Below are 19,618 nucleotides of genomic sequence, written 5' to 3' on the forward strand. Positions count from 1 at the left end.
CCCACTACATATGGCTTACAAATTGAAGTATATAAGTTGAACACAAAGTAGATCGCACCCTGGCTAATAATTGTTGATTTTCCATTCAACAGGAGAAGGGGAGAAACACTAAGAAAAGTAACAAACTACATCCTCAACACAAATGAATCTTTATGCCATTAGAAAAATCTTGAGCTTCTAAATGAAGCGGGGGTGGGGGGAATACAAGTGAGGAGTTACTTTAAAATAAAAACGTTTATCTCCTTCCTGTCTTCAGCATTCCCTAGATACATCATCTCTAGACTACGGTCTGAGGGGGCTGTCAAATTTGAAATCCCCGCAGGCCAGTGCAGAAGCAGCGCCCATCATCAGAGATCAGCTGAACTGTTACTCTAAAATGACTCTATCTAGTCCGCGCTCAATAGGACAAAAGAAACAAAAACTGCCAAGCGCAGGGAACACAAGCTTCTAGGCGCCTGAGCTCCCCAGACCTCGGGGAGTGGCTGCGCGGAGCCCCCCCTTCCGGAGCCTGGCCGAGCCCAGGTCGCGCGCTGGCCGCGAGTGGGAAGGTACGGCTCGCACAAAGCCCCGCCGGCCTGGACGCCCCACGGTTTTCATTAGGACACCGAGGGTCTCAACTAGCCCGCGCGCCCTCAGCGCAGCCGCACCGAAGCAGCACGGGGCGAGAGGAAAAGAAACAGCAGCCACCTCACAGGAGCGGAAGAACTAGGGGGAAAGCTGGAGTTGCCTCGGTTTCCCCAACTGCAAACAGCCGGCAACGGAAACGACGCTACCCGCGGAGCGCTCCCTGCAAGCACCGCGACCCGGAAGTGGGGGAGCGAGGCCGCGAGAACGCCTTTCCCGGGACCCTGCCCGCCCCCGCCCCTCCGGCCACTACGATTGGCCCGAGCTCCACCAATTGCTAACGCTAAAAGGAGGTAGCGCTGAATAGCCGGCGCGCGTGCTCCTGTTCTCCGGACTCCCAACGGTTTCCCTGGCAACGGCTACCTGGAGGCTAACCCGGCGCCAAAGGTTGGTCTCAAAGTGCAGCTCTGGAGGTTTTTCTCGCCTTAAACCTAGGTCATTTCCGCTGATTGAAACTGTACTACCCCTAGACTCCAAGCACGGAGGAAACAGCGTACTTTTGGTAACTTTCAGAGCACCAAGGTTACAAAAGCGCTTTCACCTACGTGTAATCTTAATCTTGCGAAGTGATTATTAATAGTCCTACTTTATGGAAGAGGAAACAGGATTTACGTTTAATGACTTGCCCATGGCTAATGCATGGCAAAAAAGGAGAGCTCTGTATGTTGAGAAAAGGAGTTTGAACTTTGTCCTAAACCTGAGTTTCTGTAGGAGGAATATTCCAGGCACTAGAAATGCAAGTGCAAAGGCCCTGAGCCAGGAGCATACTTCATACATTTGAGGAATAGCAAGAAGGCCAGTGTGGCCGGAGGAGAAAGGACAAGGGGAGAGTAGAATATAAATTCAAAGGACAACTTGCATTAAGAAATGACTTACCCCGACCTACCCACAACTCCTAATCCCTCAACCCCTTTTCTCAAAAGCAGCCAGTTTTTTTTTGTTTATACCTCCAGGAATGTTTCACTCAAGTGATATTTGTATAGTCCCTGCAGCCCCTTGTTAACACAAATTGAAGCAGCAATACACACTTTTCCACACTTAAATCAACATATTTTTTAAAAAGTACTAAATTGTAGAAAATTAGACATGTGAAGGTTGAGCCATCATCCCTGCTCCGTAAAAACAACCAACAATCAATTTGGTAATGAAATTTGACCATCTTACTATAATAATAAAATCATAGAATCTTTGATCTTTTTTTTAATGAGTTTTTTTTTTTTAACGTTTATTTATTTTTGAGACAGAGAGAGACAGAGCATGAACGGGGGAGGGTCAGAGAGAGAGGAAGACACAGAATCTGAAACAGGCTCCAGGCTCTGAGCTATCAGCACAGAGCCTGACGCGGGGCTTGAACTCACGAACCACGAGATCATGACCTGAGCCAAAGTCGGTCGCTTAACCAACTGAGCCACCCAGGTGCCCCTAGAATCTTTGATCTTGAAGGGAACTTAGAGATCATCTCAGTGAACACTTCTTATTGTACGTAAAAAAGATTCAGAAAGGCAAAGTACACAGCCAATTTGGCAAGTTAAGAAATAGAAACAAATTTCTATTTCAAGGGTCTTCCAATTATTACACAAGACCTTTATATGATTTAAAGTGAAATAATCCTGTGGTGCAATTATTTATACTCTTTTTACCTTTTAAATTTGCTATGCTGAGAGTCGGGAGTACAGAGGAACTCTCGCCTTGTCTCCACGCTGCCCATGGCCCACTTCTGTCCATGTTTTTCTCTAAGAGAAAGTAATGGTAACCTGTTTGGTTAGAACCTGAAAAGTTGATCGAACTGCATTTATTGGAAGCAAGGTCATTTTATGTTAAAATGTCATGTGCATATGATTGCCTCTCCTCTTTTCCACTAATTCATTTGCATATAACTGGCAGATATATGAAGCCCTTCTTGTCTCTCAGGGAAGATTGGCCTTCTCTCTCTCTTATTCTCTTTGGTTTTCTGGCTAAATGGTATTTAAGTCCTGAGATTAGAATTCTGGCTTTAAGGAGAAGGTGGAACCTACCTAGGTCTCTGAACTAACCTGTGTGCTCTAGCTGGCCCTATCAAATCACCTACATAGAAAACAAAGGCCTCAGTGTAATGATGTTTGGTTATATTTTTGAGTAGTACTGAGGAATCCCTGTTTTCTTGGATTCTCAGACTAAACAATCAAGCACTATTAATTTTAGAAATTGCATGGGGCACCTGGGTGGCTCAGTCAGTTGAGTGGCTGACTTCAGCTCAGGTCATGAACTCACGGCTCATGAGTTCCAGCACCGCGTAGGGCTCTGTGCTGGCAGCTCAGAGCCTGGAGCCTGCTTCGGATTCTGTCTCTCCATCTCTTTACCCCCCCCCCCCCCCAGCTCATGCTCCATCTCAGTCTCTCTCTCTCTTCTCAAAAGTAAATAAACATAAAAAAATTTTACAAATTGTTTGATGGACATGTTGTTTGGCATGACTGTTAATCAACAACTTGTTGCAGTGTTCAGTGTTTGATTCATAAAGGACTCAAATATCCCCTTTTGGTATTTAATATCAAATTAAATACCCCCTTTTGGAGTATGTGAGGTCTGTAATACAGCAAATTTATAGTGAGAAGGAAAATTATTCCTTTCACTAACAGTGAGATGGATTATCTCCGTGGAAGCGTTAAAAATGTTAAGGTTTTATGATTTGTGCTGTACTTCCCTAAAACTATTTTTTTCTAAAACTATTTTAAATGCTATTTTAGACACTGTAATGAGGGGAAACACCTCACACGTATATGGTTTACCATCGGATTCTTTTAGTGGGAGAACAAGGAAATACACAGAATGCCAAAGCAGATTGTTTCCCCTAGCTACCGGTAATGAGCTTCACCAATGAAAAGAAAGTTTAAACTATTCACAAGTAAGCTAATGCACTGGAGTGAAAATGGTAACCGGAACAAAGGAAATAAACATGTAATCAGGTCAAATGATTTGTATGATTGTTTTTAAAAAGAAGAGAGGGTGAGAGGGAATAGAGAAGCAGGAAACGATGTACAAGGGGTTCGTTAGCACGTTCGGTAGTAATAGTTGAGATGAGGGAAATCTACTCCAGCCCTGCATCCACCTCACCTAAGTTAACCTATCAGATCAGCTCCAATGATCCCAGCCTGGAAGAGTTTAAAGCCAATGATGCTAAAGAGAAATAGGGAAGAGAGGTGTGTTTAACACAGGATGGTGATTTTAATTCATCTATTAAGGTTGTGGGAGAAAATGACAATTAACTTGAGGGTCAAGAAATCTTCATTTGGGCCCTGGTAGCAGGTCTGAGATTGCTTGATATTGTTAATGTCGAGTGGCAGAGGATACTGGAATACCTTTGGGGGATTATTGAATGATGGTGTGATATGTAGCATAGTGCCTACAGGGCATTGGAAAGACAAGTGGAGCATATGAAAATGTTGGGGTAGGTAACACCAGAATCACCATGAAGCCAAAGATGAAGAAATAAGAAAGGAAGAACTATCCAGTTCTTGACTTTACCTGAATATATACTTAGAATCGACGTGATGATGGTCCTTGTCACTACCAGCTTAAAGCCAAAAGGTTTTAAGAGCCAGAGAAGTCTGCCTCCATGTAATTTTAATTGGACACGCAAAATGAAAGCCCTGAGAATTGTGAAACCTTCCTTTGTAGTAAATATTGGGCAGTGTCAGATTCTGAACGACACAGAAAATCTCACCTTTCAGTAACTAAAGGAGAGCAGAAGAGCTAATCTCCACTAATGCTTTGTATTAATCTTCTGCGACCCAGGACCAAAAAAGAAGGCTCTGGAAAACAACATGTTAACTATTACGATTTCAACAAGGTAGTCTCCATGATTTAAACAAGCATCTGGGGGTGCCTGAGTGGCTCAGTTGGTTAAGCATCTGATTCTTGATTTTGGCTCCAGTCAGGATCTTATTTATGATTGTGGGATGGAGACCCATGTTGAGCTCGATGCTGACTGCACAGAGTATAATCTCTCTTCTTCTCTTTCTGCCCCTCCCTCTCTAAATAAATAAATAAATAAATAAATAAATAACAAAAACAAACGTCTGTTGTGCCAGACATTGTAAAAACTGTAAGAGGTTCAACAGGCTAACTGGGACTGAGAGTTTTTGTGATCATTTCAGCTGGTTCTGTCTTCTTGATCCCACTCTCAGAAATCAAGCACAGTTTGCTTGTCCATGAAAAGGAATGTAGCATCTGTTGAGAGTCCTTCCCCAAGACATCTGACCTCTCCAATTCACTGCCACAATTGATGAGATTGGATGGAGACACGATCACCATCAAAATGAAGTTAATTTATTGCAGTAAATGATATTATGATCATCCCCCCCTTGGAGGAAGGAACTCAGAAGATTTGAGATAAGTAGAGGCAGATATGACTACCCAAATGGTTCATTAGCTCAGGTAAAATTCAGCACTTACCACAATCAGTTAAATTTATCAACATAACTTTTGGTTACCAGAGGTATTCCATGAACAGTAAATAAATAACTCTCCCTCCAGGACTCTGCCAATTAAAAAAGGCACAATACCTTTATGAACTTTTTGGCAAGCTATGAAAAATATATAATGGGCAGTGGCCTAAGTATGCTTTGAGACCCTACGATTATAATACATTCACGGGTAATTTTAGAAGTTTCTGATGCCAGAAAACAAGCAAATTGGAAGCTTTGAATAAGATGTAGATAATACTGCCGCCTTGTGGCGACCACTGGGATATTTTTACTCAAAAAGTTCCTAATGATGGCGCTAGAGAGCCATTTTGCCAGCATAATGTTGGGATCTAATGAAAACAAACCCCCCAACTTGAGCAAATGAAAATCTGAACTACCTATGATATTGCATGGGTAATAACAGGGAAAAAAAGGAGGTTGTGATAAATACGAGGCTGCACAACAAAGTTCTCAAATAAAATGGACTTCGTGTCCTCAGAGGGACGTCTGAGAAGTTACAACACACCCATGACCCAGTAGCATCTGGCATTAGGACTAATTCACAGTTCACTTCTCTTGCTGAAGCGTCTGAATCTCATGACTTCCCTTTCAACAAAATAAAACAAGTTTCTTAAAAATGAACAAACAAACAAAAACAAAGATAAATTTCTTGGTTTATCCATGAGAAGTCCTGTGGCATAGAAACTGCCATATAAAAGTCAGCTACTATTTGCTCTATGGAGTAAAAACCCAGTGAAATAATGCCAAGGTAAGTTCATGCAAGGGGCCAAGTTGAGGGCAGTATATATGGCAGTGCAGGAAGAACTTAGGTTTTTAACCTCAGGGCAATGTGTGCACATTTAAATGGTCATAAGCCAGTAACCAAATGAGAATCTTGGTGCATGAACATGAAGAATACTCCTATTGTAGGTGATGCAATTGTGGAAGACCCTATGGGGCCTCAATTATAGTGGATCATAAGAATGGAGTTAGTGAAGGGCGCCTGGGTGGCTCCTTCAGTTGAGCGTCCAACTTTGGCTCAGATTATGGTCTTGGTTTGTGAGTTCAAGCCCCACATCGGGCTTGCTGCTCTCAGCACAGAGCTGGCTTCGGACCCTCTGTCTCCCTCTCTCTCTACCTGTCCCCCTGCTCGTGCTTTCTCTGACTCAAAAATAAATAAACATTAAAAAAAAGAGAGAGAATGGAGTTGTTCAGGAGGAGGATGAAATGTCAAGCTGATGCCCTGCCATTTTCTAGAAGTAGCCACGTAATTTAAGTGGGTACAGTGAACCAAAGCCATGCAATAGTGCGTGGAATAATGATGTATTCCACTTGTGTTTTACCTGTGCCACTAATGTGGTAAGAGACTATTGAATGCTAATAACAGCAACCAAATTAGCCATTTAAAGATGGCATTCAGAAAAATCTCCTGGGCAAAAGAATCCAAGCATAAAACCAAATGAACTATAGAAGATTACTATTTGCAGTCCCTACAGGATCCAAATGAGTTTGACATTTATTCTATCTTGGACTAAAGCCCAAACAAACACTGTCAAGTGCTATTTGGTTCCCTATAATACCTTTCTCTGTGTGGGCTGTGTCAATAGGATGACGCAGGGAGCACCAAATGTGGGGCACTCTGATCCGGTGAAGGCTGGTGGCACGGGTGGTGAAACAATTCACCTAAGGCCGAATAAAAGAGATAAAAGTTTATTGAATACACTGCCAGGGAGCAGTGGGCAGGACAGCAAAGGAGAGACTGTTTGTGACCAGGTGGTGGTGAGGGCCCACAGTTCTAGGGCAGAGTGAGAGAGTATGGGGACATATGGAATTGTCCCTTTTTTGCTAATCATAAGAAGGGTGCCTGGTTGTAAGTGGACAGTTAGGGCCTTTGGCTATTTCGAGGTGGGTCGCTTAATGAGCCTATTTGCATCCAGCTGTGTGGTTGCTGTGGGCCCTTTTGCCTTGCTCTAAACTCTGGACCAAAGAATGCATTCTACATTCCGGTGTGCAGAAGTAGGCCCCCCCAAATCCCAACATGATACGGACACATCAAATTCTTTGCTACCTGTAAAGTAATTGTTAAATCGATGCTAGAACTGGTCATTGAAACATTATTGAAAATACGATGTAAAGATATGGAGGGCTGGCTGGATCAGTTAGGTGAAATGTGTTTTGTCCAAATAGAGGGGTAGTAAAGGAGGAATGGCTTTTTTGAGTGCTGGAGATGGGTACAATTCTGGCCATCAGTTCCAGTGTATAGGTTTTTCTTTTTTTTTTTTCCCCCACACCTCCGAGTAATGCTCGGGCACCAGCTGGGTAACCCACAGTTCCTTCCGTTCAATTCGGACACTATCTACCTGGAGATAGTGTCAGATCCTACAGGGCTCAGTCCTACAATACTTCTCATCCATCCACTACTGCAGATACCGCTTGAAACTTGTCACCTGTGCTTCTGACTTACTCTCATAGATCAGAGGTTCCAAAGACCCCCTCCATAGGTTGGGTTAATTTGCTTGAGCAGCTCACAGCACTCAGAGAAACATTTTACTTACTGGTTTATTATAAGGGAATATAACTCAGGAACAGTCATATGGAACATAGGGCAGTATATGGAGAAAGAGGCATGAAGCTTCCACGCCCTCTGAGAGCTCCACTTCCCCCTAATCTCCGTGTGTTCCCCAATCCAGAAGCTCTCCAAATCCCGTCCTTTTGTTTTGTTTCATTTCTTAAGTTTATTTATTTTTAGAGACAGAGTATGCAAGCAGGGGACGGGCAGAGAGAGAGGGACAAAGAGAATCCCAGGCAGGCTCTGTGCTGTCAGTGCAGAGCCCCATTCCGGGCTCAAACTCATAAACTGTGAGATCTTGACCTGAGCCGAAACCACGAGTTGGAAGCTTAACCAACTGAGCCACCTAGGCTCCCCTCCCCCCATATTTTGGTTTTTGTTTTTTTTTTATGGAGCCTTTATTACTTTGGCCCCCTTGGTGATTTTTACTCAATCTCCTGCCCCTTTCCCATCCTCAGAGGTCAGGGAGATGGGAACTGAATGTTCTAACACCCCCCACATCCCACCTTACTTAGGTGCTTTCTGAAAGTGACTTCATTAACATAACAAAAACCACTCTTATCACTCTTCATCTTAGGAAATTCCACAGGTTTTAGGAGCTCTGTGCCACGACCAGCTAAAGACACAATATATATTTCTTATTATAAATCACAATATTGCAATGGGAGTGAAGAGATGGAGGATGGTGCTCTGACTCTCTCTCTCCCACTTTACAAATTTATTTTAGTGGATCCCATGGGTAAGGGACCAGCACTACCCTTGGAAGACCCAGTGGAAGGAAGACTTGCTGCCCAAGACACAATTTCCATTCCTTTTGACATAAATGTGCATTTTTTTTAATGTTTATTTATTTGAGAGGAGAGAGAGAGTGTGAGCTGGGGAGGGCCAGAGAGAGAGGGAGACAGAGGACCTGAAGCAGGCTCAGTGCTGACAGCAGAGAGCCTGATGTGGGGTTTGAACCCATGAAGCATAAAATCATGACCAGAGTTCAAATTGGACACTTCACCGACTGAGCCACCCAGGCACCCTAAATGTGCATCTTTTTTTTTTTTTCCAACGTTTATTTATTTTTGGGACAGAGAGAGACGGAGCATGAACGGGGGAGGGGCAGAGAGACAGGGAGACACAGAATGGGAAACAGGCTCCAGGCTCTGAGCCATCAGCCCAGAGCCTGACGCGGGGCTCGAACCCACGGACCGCGAGATCGTGACCTGGCTGAAGTCGGACGCTTAACCGACTGCGCCACCCAGGCGCCCCTGTGCATCTTTTTAAGGAATCCCCTGTGTTGGATAGTGACTTTGTCACAGGAGGGTGGGAGAGACACTGGTCCTTGTCTCAAGGATTCGAAGAATGAATCTCGAGGACCACAGAGAGTGAGCAAAGCAATGGAGTTAATTGAGGGGAAAGTATAAAGCTCTCTCAAGAGTGAGAGGGGTCCTGACTGGGTAGCCACAGAGGATTTCTGTCCCTGAATTTTTATTGGCACTTTATCAGAAAGTTGGTAAGACTCCACTCATGACATCTAGCCTAGGCAGATCTGGAATACATTTATCCACCCACACCCCCGACCCAAAATCCCCACTTCTTCAGCCTCTAGATTACAGCTCCTGCCTGCCTCCCTGACACTCCCTTATCTCTCCCTGCCTAATGTTAACCCATTCCCTACTCAACTTCACATCTTGTGGCCAAACAAGGATTGGCTATAGGTCTCACTCCCAGTCACCCCATAGGGTGGGAAGATAGCTACGTCCTCCTCGACTGAGGCAAGCCTCCCACTTCCTCCCGGGAATGGACAAAAGGGAGGCCCCAGCAAGTTTCCGACAGCTGCTCTTTTTGTGGGTTGAGAGTATGGCTGAACCAAAGGGGAGACCAGGTTTGTATTCTGACAGGTGATACATGGAAAAGAGACGACATTTTACAAGAAGGATAACAAGTAACTGGCGATGCTGGGAAAAGAGACTGTCATTCTTAGTCCTCGAGAATGTCTGAGAGTAAGAGAATGATACTTACTACAGTGGTTTCTCTCAGATGTAAAGCTACATCATGGCTGATGACGGGAGAAGCCCTAAGAGCTGTTCTCCCCTGAAAATTAGATTGAAGCCGATTTCGATGTCTGGCTTGAAAACTCTGCCAGGGTAATCTGGAGAAAAACTGTGACACAGGACCACTGAACCCCTGCCCCAACAGTAACAGAGTGGCACTATCATTCGGGTTGTGATTTATGAGCCATGCTTGTTTTTCTACTGCTTTTCTAGTACCCGATGTGGTACCTACACAGCTTCCTAGTGTTAGTGACAAGACAATGTCTTGTCCTTGTTCACTCCTTCCAAGGATGGTGAGGCTTCCGCCGCCTACCTGATGCTTTTGTGTGCGTTAGTACAAGATGCACTCCTTGCTCTCAACAGAACCAACCCGGCAGCAGAATGCAGGTGGTACAAGGGCTGATTTCAGCCCTCACCTAGGCAAGGCCCCTTTGGTGGGATTACAGCCTTTCAATTCAGGAGGCAATCCTAGAAACTGAAAGCTTTTTTTTTTTTTTTTGGTTTTATTTTATTTTTATTTTTTTGTTTTGTTTTTGTTTTTGTTTACCTAACCAGCCCCATCTTGGTACATTCAGGGGTAGGAAATAAATTTGTATAAATATTGTTAACTTCTAGAATATAATTACCAGGTCACATAATGGAATCCCCCTCGCTGGTGGCAGAGAATGTGGTGTCTTTTAAATGGGTATTTTTGGGGTGCCTGGGTGGTTCAGTCAGTGAAGCATCTGACTTCAGCTCAGGTCATGATCTCGTGGTTCGTGGGTTCTAGCCCTATCTTGGGCTCTGTGCTGATGGCTCGGAGCCTGAAGCCTGCTTCAGATTCTGTGTCTGTCCCTCGCCCACTCACACATTGTCTGTCTGTCTGTCTGTCTCTCAAAAGTAAATAAACATTAAAAAAATAATTTAAAAAAATAAATGGGTATTTTGGGATGGTTTGAGCAAAGAGAATAAATTAGGCAATCTATACCTTTTTCTAAGTCCAACCTTTGATTCCATGCAGTGTTATTATTATGAAGTGGTTCTCAAAGTGTGATCCCTTGGACCAGAGGCATAAGTATCATCTGGGACTTGTGAGTAATGCAAATTTTGGAGTCCCAACCTTACCCTGCTGAATCAGAAACTGAGTATGGGCCCAGAAATCTGCCTAACAAGGTGTCTAGGTGATTCTTGTTTAAGAAGAACGGCTGTCCTAGATGATCCATAAAAGTTCCTTTCAGTACTGTCATTTACCCGAATTGTGCTGAACAGATGGCACTCGCCCTGGGCACAGATGACTTATTTCTAAATCACTTGAAACAGAAAATAGGACCAAGACAACTGGCATTTTATCAAGTTATTATCTTTCAGACTGTTTTCACCTTCAGGATCCTATATTTATACAAGACTAGAAAAATCTGTCTCCACTAATAAGTTTATTCTGCTGTACTAATAACAGTCGCGAGACCACCATTTAGACTGAAGTTAACTCTAGAAGCCCTGAGGGCTATAATGCTGGTAATACCCCCATAGGATACTCTTCTCATCCCTGTTATTATTCCTATAAGTATTTAGCAATTATTTAGCCTGGCAATTCTCTACTTCCCTGTGCTCTGAATGTGCCACTACTTGTATTTATCTACTTTTAAAGTTTTTAAATGTTTTTTATTTATTTTTGAGACAGAGACAGAGCATGAGCAGGGGAGGGTCAGAGAGAGAGGGAGACGCAGAATCTGAAGCAAGCTCCAGGCTCTGAGCTGTCAGCACAGAGCCCGACACGGGGCTCGAACCCACGAGAGTGAGATCATGACCTGAGCTGAAGTCGGATGCTTAACCGGCTGAGCCATTCAGGCGCCCCTGTGCCAATACCCTTAGAAAACAAATCACAAAAGGGAGGTGTGAAGGTCTTTGAAAATGCTAGTGCATTCTTTACTGGATTTCCTGGAGTGATACTTATTGTTGGCTTGAATGGTAGCAGGTAGTGACTATAGTGGTTAGTTGTGAACATAGCCCAGTTGTACTATAGGCTTGTGTTTCAATCAACACCTTTCATCTGTAAAACACCCTGGAGCACACAGTGGGGAATATGATATGGAGATATGTAAGGCATCATCTTTTTCTTTCAGGGACTTCTAACATGGTAAAGGGAATAAAATACGTATGTAACAGGTAAGTGATGCAGACTGAGTGTCCTGAGAGAGAGCCCAAGGGCTACAAGCTTTCAAAGAGCATAGAAACTTCTTTATACGTGGGTGATCAATGAAGCTTCGTGAAGTGACATTTCAGCTGAGTCTTGAATACTTTTGAAAGGTAGGCGTATGTGTGTGTGTGTGTGGTGTAGTCCGTGTTTGTGCATGAAGAAGGTGGAGTCAAGAGCCAGCGATTGACTACTTGTAGCTCCAGGACCTAGTTCAGTGATTGGCACAGTGTAGATGTTCAATAACTATCACATGGTCTGATTCATAGACAAACCATTGCCTGATTATCAGGGTTTTGGATTTTCCTTTCTTTGGAAAAAAAGACAAAAAGAAATAACTAAAATATAAAAATCAGAAGACACATGCTGATTTCAAAAGCATTAAGATGTGAGAGCAAAATGCTTTTTTGAATCTTGAGAACATGGTATTTGGTGAGTTTGAGTGCAGCAGAACTTTTGAGTACTAAATGGGAGGCATATCAATAGCTGGGATAGATACAATAGCTGGAAAGGTAGGTGGAACCAGATTGTGTAAGGTCCTGGATTCCAGGACTTTTCACTTTTAACACAGAGTTGCTGAAGGATTTTTGAGCAGGGAGTCTGCCATAGAAAAAATAATAGAATTAGTGAGAAAATGAATATTGCTCTGATGAGCAACAACAGAAAACCAAAATGTATTGAGCATTACATAATGACAAGAAATATGCTAACTGGTTTTGAATGTTATTTAATTCAGCAACCTTGGACAGATATTATTCATCCCATCTTTCTGTTGAGAACACTAGCTCAGAGAGGATTAAAAACTTTCCCTGGATACTGCTAGTGGATTGTGACATCGTTTGCTTTCCAACAAAAAGCTGAAAGGTGTGAAACTGGAGACCAAGTAAGAGGACTATGAGCTATTGAATTTGGAGATATCTTGCGCTGGATAGCTTCTTCCCACATGTCAGTCTACTCTACAGGAGGCAGTTCTTTAGATCTAATACAATGCACAGAACTTCCTTGCCTTCTGGCTTCCAGTAGAGGTTAGCTAATGGGAGGAACTGGCAAGGGACCAAAGGGATGAAGGAGAATGAAGTTGAGGTGTCTCTCCCAGCTGCCATTCCTGGGATCTGGCTGGGTCACTGCTCAACTGAAGGTCACAACTCCTGGCCATCATCACATGAGAAAACACAGCTTACAATGGCATCCTTACGCTGATATGTGTTCAAATGTTTCTTCTTTCAAGGAGCCAGAAACTAGCCCATCCAGTGGTATAGTGCTGGTTCGAAGTAAAACGCTTATAACCAGACACTGACAATAAGAAGATTGCTCAGTGTGGAGAACCCAATAGCAAACCACAGTTCATGGAGCCCAAAGAGTCTCACCCTACTGATTTTCTCCTAGTGTCTCCCAGCCTTGGTTTGTAAAGGGCTGAGAAATTGATATCTTGAACTTCGCAAAGGTTAGCAAACCTCCCTTGCAGTGCTCATTGTATATATAACTTTTTTTTTTTTTTTACAATAGTTGACTCCTTCATCCTTTTTTTGGGGGAGGGGGGCGGTTACCAAAATATAAAAGATAAAGGGATAAAGCTGAAAGTCTGGCGTTGGCCATTTCCCACACAAAAATCTAAGCCCCCTAAGTTATTTGGGCATTTGATGGCTTTCATTTAAAGCTAAAGGTACATATTTTATTTAGGAACTTTTATTTATAAACTTCTTATCTATGTACAAGGTTTGTAGCAGAACTACTTCCAGCTGTGTATCCTGTAGCTCAAATTCACAACGGCTCCTTTCTTTCAAGGTAAAAGATACCAATAGCATATTAGATACTATTATCTTTATTACCTTAAAAAAAATTGGGATGTTGTGAGGATTTACCCAGCTAATACATGCAAACTGCTTAGCCTAGGGTCTGGCACAAAAGTCACTGCTACAGGAAAATAAATTAACAGTTACTGAGCACCCACCACTGTGCCACGCAGTGCAGAGCTTTCCCATAGTTGATGGCATTTAACTACCTTTAGTCCTAGCGAGGGGTTCGGGATGCTAAGTGCTGAGCCAAAGGACAGGCGTGCTGAGGTCCTCACCGACACAGGGAGGGCAAGGGGGCGCGGGAGCGCGCGTCCGGAGGCGCAGGCGCGGCGGCGCGCGCTCATCCTCCGCTGCTGGGGGCGCTGCTTGTTGCTTCCACTCGCCGCGCCGCGGTCGCCCGCGTCAGGCCGGCTCCATGAGGACGAAGCACGTGAACGTGCTGATCGCGCTGGCCGCCGTCGTGCTTTTCAGCTTCTCCTGCTTCTGCATCTCCAGGATGACTCAAACTAGTAAGCTGAGGGTGGCTTCTCCGCCCCCTTTGCCGCCCCTCCGACTTCGGGGCTCCGGGATTGCCGGGGCGGCCGGGTGGAAGAGAAGGGGGGCGACGTGAGAGACTGACACTGTCGCCTGCTCCCGTATAAGGTGTTTTACAATTGTAGCCCTACCCCCGCCCCCAGGCTCCTGTCCCACCGGCGGTTAAGCTGTAACGGACGCCCCTAGTTTACCCCGGCGGCCGCGACCCCCGCCAGGCGCGCGCGCTCTAACCGATTGGCCTGCGGGGACCTCCCGACGCCCTCCTGCCTGCGCACTCGGTTTCCCTCCCAAGGTTCAACGGCCCAGGGTGTTCCCTGCTTCCCTGCCGCCACCAGCGTCTTCCTCTTTCCCACCGTTTCCAGAAATGGGTGAATGTCCGACTTAAGAACCCTTTCCACTTTCGTGTTACACCGTTAAATTATGGAGCCACCTTTGAAGGCTCCCGAGAGTATTTTTTTGCGAAGCCGAAAAGGGGTGAGATGATGGAGAGAGACAACTTAGAGCACTGGTATAGCAGCCGAAACATTCTCAAGTGGGCCATGTGCCTTGCGTTGCAACTTCGAAACACCAAGATTTTAATTCATTTTGTTTATGGGGTTCTCAATTTGAAATTTGCCCAGTGAAATTTGAACTTTAGATAAACAATGAGTAAGTTTTTAGAATGAACATTGCACGGGGGTTGAGGTGGGAGGTAGGGCTCCTGGGTGGCGTAGTCAGTCAGTTGAGCATCCGTCTGACCCTTGATTTTGGCTCAGGTCGTGATCCCAGGGTTCTGGGATCAAGCCCTCCCACCCCCACCTGCTTGGCGCCGAGCTTGGAACCTGCTTAGGATTCTCTCTCCCTCTGCCCCTCTCTCCCACTCGCTCGCTCTCTTTTTAAAAATAAGTTTTAAAAATTATTAAATTAAATTAATTAAATTAATTAATTAGTTAAATTAATTATTAAAATTATTATAATTTAAAAATTAAGTTTTAAAAACAATTTAAAAATAAGTTTTAACTAGATTTCCTGTATTTTATCTTCCAGCTCTTCTTATCCAATGTCTAGTGTAACATTTTAGCGTCCATATAATTGGATTTTGAATTTAAGCTCAAGAATCCTGTAAATATATTAAGTCTTCCAAGATTGCTCTTAGGTTGTTTCAGGTTAAATTTTCATTCATTTTTTTAATGTTTGTTTGTTTGTTTGTTTGTTTGTTTGTTTAGAGAGCACACAAGCAGGAGGAGGGGCAGGGAGAGAGAGAGGGAGAGAGAGAATCCCAAGCAGGCTCCATGCTGTCAGCACAGAGCCTGACCTGGGGCTCAAACTTACACACTGTGAGATCATGACCTGAGCCAGAATCAAGAGTGGGAGGCCTACTGGACTGAGCCACCCAGGCACACCGAATTTTCATTCTTACTAAACACACTTATGACTCAGGTTCACACAACGTAACCTTGGTGGTCGTGTCAAGGATCAAGTGTGGAAGTGGCTTTATTCCTCTAATTAATACTTAATTTTGTCATGTACACACAATATCGACGTTCTCTTCCGTTTGTTTCAGAGATTAGACATGTGTATTAATTGATCTGATTCATGCTACTAATATTTGATCATTTTGTACACTTTCTCGCTGTTTCATTTTCTATAAAGAACGTTATCCAAATGTGTTTTTATGTATTTTAGGACAATAAACAATTTGCACTTTTTTTATAACAAAAATAAATAAATCATAACTCATAATGAGAAAGCAAAACATAAACTACTTTTTCTAGTAATCTTGGAAGGCAATTCACTTTCGTAACCTCAGAGGGCATTTTAATACAGTTAATATTATTAAAATGAAACTGTGGACTTCAGACAACTGGAGAAGTGGAGGTGCCATGTACTGGAATGGTGAAGGCCGGGACAAGGGCAGATCGGGGTGAAATGAGTATTTCCATGGCGCCTATTAGACATCCCAATGAAAGTATTAATAGGAGATTGGCTATGTCATTCTGGGTCAGGACTGGGGACAAAAATTGGAGAGCTGTCAGCATACAGTATTTAAAGCTACGAGATTGGATGAGATCATATAGGGAGTTGACATAGATAAGGAAAGATTCCAAAGACTGAGCCCTGGGGAATACTAACATTTCAAAGTCAAGGAAAAACTAGGAAACTGAGAGAGCCAAGAAAATATTTCAAGGAGGAGAGTTTCACAGTGTCAGAAATGCTGATGAAGTTCTTTAGTACAGGAAGAAACACCCATCCACTTGTAATCCTTAAAGTCCTCATTCCTATATTATTGGTGAATGCCGCAGCCACTTCCTCTGCAGGCTACAGTCTGAGAAGGCACTTCCCAGTCAAGCACAGAAGACCAGTTAGGTAAGTGTTTTGCCAGTGCCTGTCCCAGACTTCCAGTATCGCATCTTCTCTGGTAGGTGGTAGGCTATCCCTGCATTTAAGCCCAAGTAGGGCACATAAGCCCATGTAGGGCAGATAACCAATTCCAGATCCTCTCCTGAGTGTGTTTCTGGGTAATGCAGCATTTAGTGCCACTGCCCATGGAAAAGCTACCTCCCTGGAAAAGCCAGCACTGGCCTGCCACTCCCCTTGGCAATAGTGGGGCTGCAGTTGGCCTGCTGCTGCCTGAACATCTGACACTCCAGCAGGAGCTAGCAGTTCGGTGGAGGAACCACCAGAAGCAGGAGGACTCCACCTTTTTGCAGCCTCCAGTCTGGCACAACTGCCTCCCCTTGGCAAAATGTGATGAGAGCATGGCTGGTAAGGAAGTTTGGGACAAGTAGCAGACTTCTGGTTTTAATCAAACCAAAAGAGGATCTAGAAGGGGCACATGAAGACCGGATGTCAGCACACAGAGTCCAGGAACAAGCCAAACTAAATAGCACATAGTGAAGGGACGTATATAAGTTGATAAAAACTGTACTCTAAAAAGCAAAGGAACAATAAACAGATAGCTCAGGAGAGTAGTGACATTAGTGACATGGGATGGGACAGGGATCCACTCTTGGAAGCAAAGGCACTGGGCGGTGTTCTAGTTAGTAGCTTGGGTGATAGGTTACCTGGGTTCATTTCACATTATGCTACAGAGCTTACCTATGTATTCCACATTTTTCTTTTGTATATATAAAGTTATTAAAAATCAAAAGAATTTGTACAGTGTAAATATGAAAGCAAGAACACTGAAATGATAGGAAGCATATGGTACTCAGTTCACTTGAGAATATAGAAACAATCAGAATGCATTTTTAAGACATTTTAAAATAAATGCCAGTACTCTTACAGACATATGTAATTGATTTACTTTAAGTTTACTTATTTTGAGAGAGACAGAGACCGTGTGAGCAGGGAAGGGGCAGAAAGAGAGGGAGGGAGAGAGAATCCCAAGCAGCTCCGTGCTGCCAGCACAGAGCCAGATGCAGAGCTTGAACTCACGAAACTGTGAGACCATGACCTGAGCTGAAACCAAGAGCTGGATGCTCAACCAACTGAGCCACCCAGGCACCCCTGTAATTGACTTTTTAAAAATATTCATTTATTTCGAGAGAGAGAAAGAAAGAGAGTACAAGCAGGGGAGGGTCATAGAGAGGAGAGAGGATCCCAAGCTAATAGCACAGAGCCCGATGTGGGACTTGATCCCACGAACCATGAGGTCATGACCTGAGCTGAAATCAAGAGTCAGACCCTTAACCAACTGAATCATCCAGGTGCCACCCCATACCCTTTGTAACTGATTTTTAAAAGCAGTTCAACTTGTGAGGGTTATAAATATGAGTGACTTTTGTTTTTCCAATAATTGCCCATGCATGTTCCATCAAACACCCTATTCTGTTGGCACAGAGATTCATAGTGATATTTAAGACATATTCTGTATCTCTTTTGTTTATTTTTGGTTATTCAAACAGTCTCATTCCTGTTACTAGAGACCCTATCCCATTCTTTTTAGAACTTTAACCTCATAGTTAATTAAGGGCTTTCTTTTCCTTTTCCTATGGGACAGACCAGTCTTGTGGTTCTAGGAAAACTCCATGGCAAGAGAAGAAAGTGATGTGTTCTGAGACACTTGTCCTGGGATTGGTGTAAAACTTCCCCAAATCTTAGTGGCTTAAAAACAATAATTTTGTTTAACTCTTGGTTTACAAAGAAATTTAAATCAGAAATTTAGGATGGGCTCTGCTGAGTGATTTGTGATCTGCAGTGGTATCGCTGGGGTCCTTGGGGCTGGAGGATCTCCTAAGAGGCTTTCTCACTCTGGCATTTCTCTTGTCTCCCCACATGGTGGCTTATCCTCCATGGCCTCTCCCCTTGGCCTGGGCTCCTCATAGCATTGTGGTCTCAGCAGAGTTTTACTTTTTATAAGGCAACTACCCTTCAAAAGGCAGGAAGTGTTAGTTTCCAAGCCAGTTAGGAAACTGCCCCCCAAATTAGTACTGCCTTACTTCTGCCGTAGTCTGCTGGTCTGTTTAAAACCATCACGGGTTCGCCCAGAATCGAGGGAACAGAGAAACTGAATAACTCTTGACGGGTGACTGCAGAAGAGCATTTGCTGTGGGAGATACTGTTGTAGCCATCTTTGGAAAATATAATCTGCTGCACCCTTCCTCCACCCTTGCTCTGTACCCCTGTGGTATTGGGGTGGGAAGGGGTGCAGGGACAGAGGTTTCCTTGCGTGATGGCAGCCTGATGGTTTCAGTCTCTCTGGAGAGTGCTTATGTGTGACAGAAATCCAGTGCTGACTCTTACGCAGTAGTTTGTGACTACTTCTGAGATCTGCTGGGGCCTCCTCACTTCCCATTCCCTGGTGTGGGGTATCCATCTGCCTGAGGGCCCCCTTCCTCGTGCTGCCCTTGCCACAGCCCCTTGTTGCTAGGACTTTGTTGCCTAGCAGGTGGCCCTCTTCAGGACCTGCAGTATGCACTTGAGCCATAGCTGACTCATGCATCTTTGCCATTTCTAGCTGCATGCAGGGTACTTCACAGACGTTTTCTCTTAGCTTAGCAATTTCTCTCCCACTCTCCTGCCCCTTTTCATCTGTCAGCATGAGACATTTTGTTAGTTTGGCAGTTCAGCAATTTTCAGGGTAGAAAGGCTCTCCAGCCATTGACTTGGTGGAAAGAGGGCTCATTCTGGAGCACCCAAACTTTATAAATGAATTTCTTGGGGTCTCACTTTCTACCGTTGGTAGAGGGAAAGCAGCCTCCATCCCATCCAAGCGGGATAAGTACATAGTATATACTGTTGTAACTATATGTGTTGTAGTATGTACATAAATACCAAAGTGTATGACCTTGTGAGGATATGCGTACAAAATGCCATGGAGAAGTGGTGAGGAGAGTGGTCCCAGCTGTAGCTCTACATCAGCAGAGTCCAGGATGCAAATGGGGTCCATTCAAGACAATAATTGGAGGGGCGCCTGGGTGGCTTGGTCGGTTAAGCATCTGACTTCGGCTCAGGTC

The 19,618-nt window shown here is 44.0% G+C and overlaps 2 protein-coding genes across 16 annotated transcripts in view; one reads left to right on the forward strand and one right to left on the reverse strand.

Moving 5' to 3' along the window:
• The window catches only part of ELMOD2 (ELMO domain containing 2), a 44,538-nt gene extending 30,578 nt beyond the window's left edge, over window positions 1-13,960 (reverse strand). The window contains exon 1 of one of the 6 annotated variants that reach the window (XM_045055842.1): window positions 13,853-13,960. The gene's annotated coding sequence lies outside the window, so the exon portion shown is untranslated. The other 5 variants (XM_003984986.6, XM_019828939.3, XM_019828941.3 and 2 more) reach the window with 5 other exon arrangements.
• MGAT4D (MGAT4 family member D) overlaps window positions 858-19,618 on the forward strand; it is a 73,119-nt gene continuing 54,358 nt past the window's right edge. For 8 of the 10 annotated variants that reach the window (XM_045055832.1, XM_045055830.1, XM_045055834.1 and 5 more), the window contains exon 1: window positions 14,031-14,155. In XM_045055832.1, coding sequence (XP_044911767.1) covers window positions 14,062-14,155 — 94 coding nt within the window. In that variant the 5' untranslated portion in view covers window positions 14,031-14,061. Of the gene's footprint in view, window positions 1,012-11,779; window positions 13,295-13,566; window positions 13,636-14,030; window positions 14,156-19,618 lie in introns of those variants that run through there. The other 2 variants (XM_045055837.1, XM_045055838.1) reach the window with 2 other exon arrangements.

The sequence above is a fragment of the Felis catus genome, chromosome B1 (genome assembly GCF_018350175.1).
Source record: "Felis catus isolate Fca126 chromosome B1, F.catus_Fca126_mat1.0, whole genome shotgun sequence".
Lineage (NCBI taxonomy): Eukaryota > Metazoa > Chordata > Mammalia > Carnivora > Felidae > Felis > Felis catus.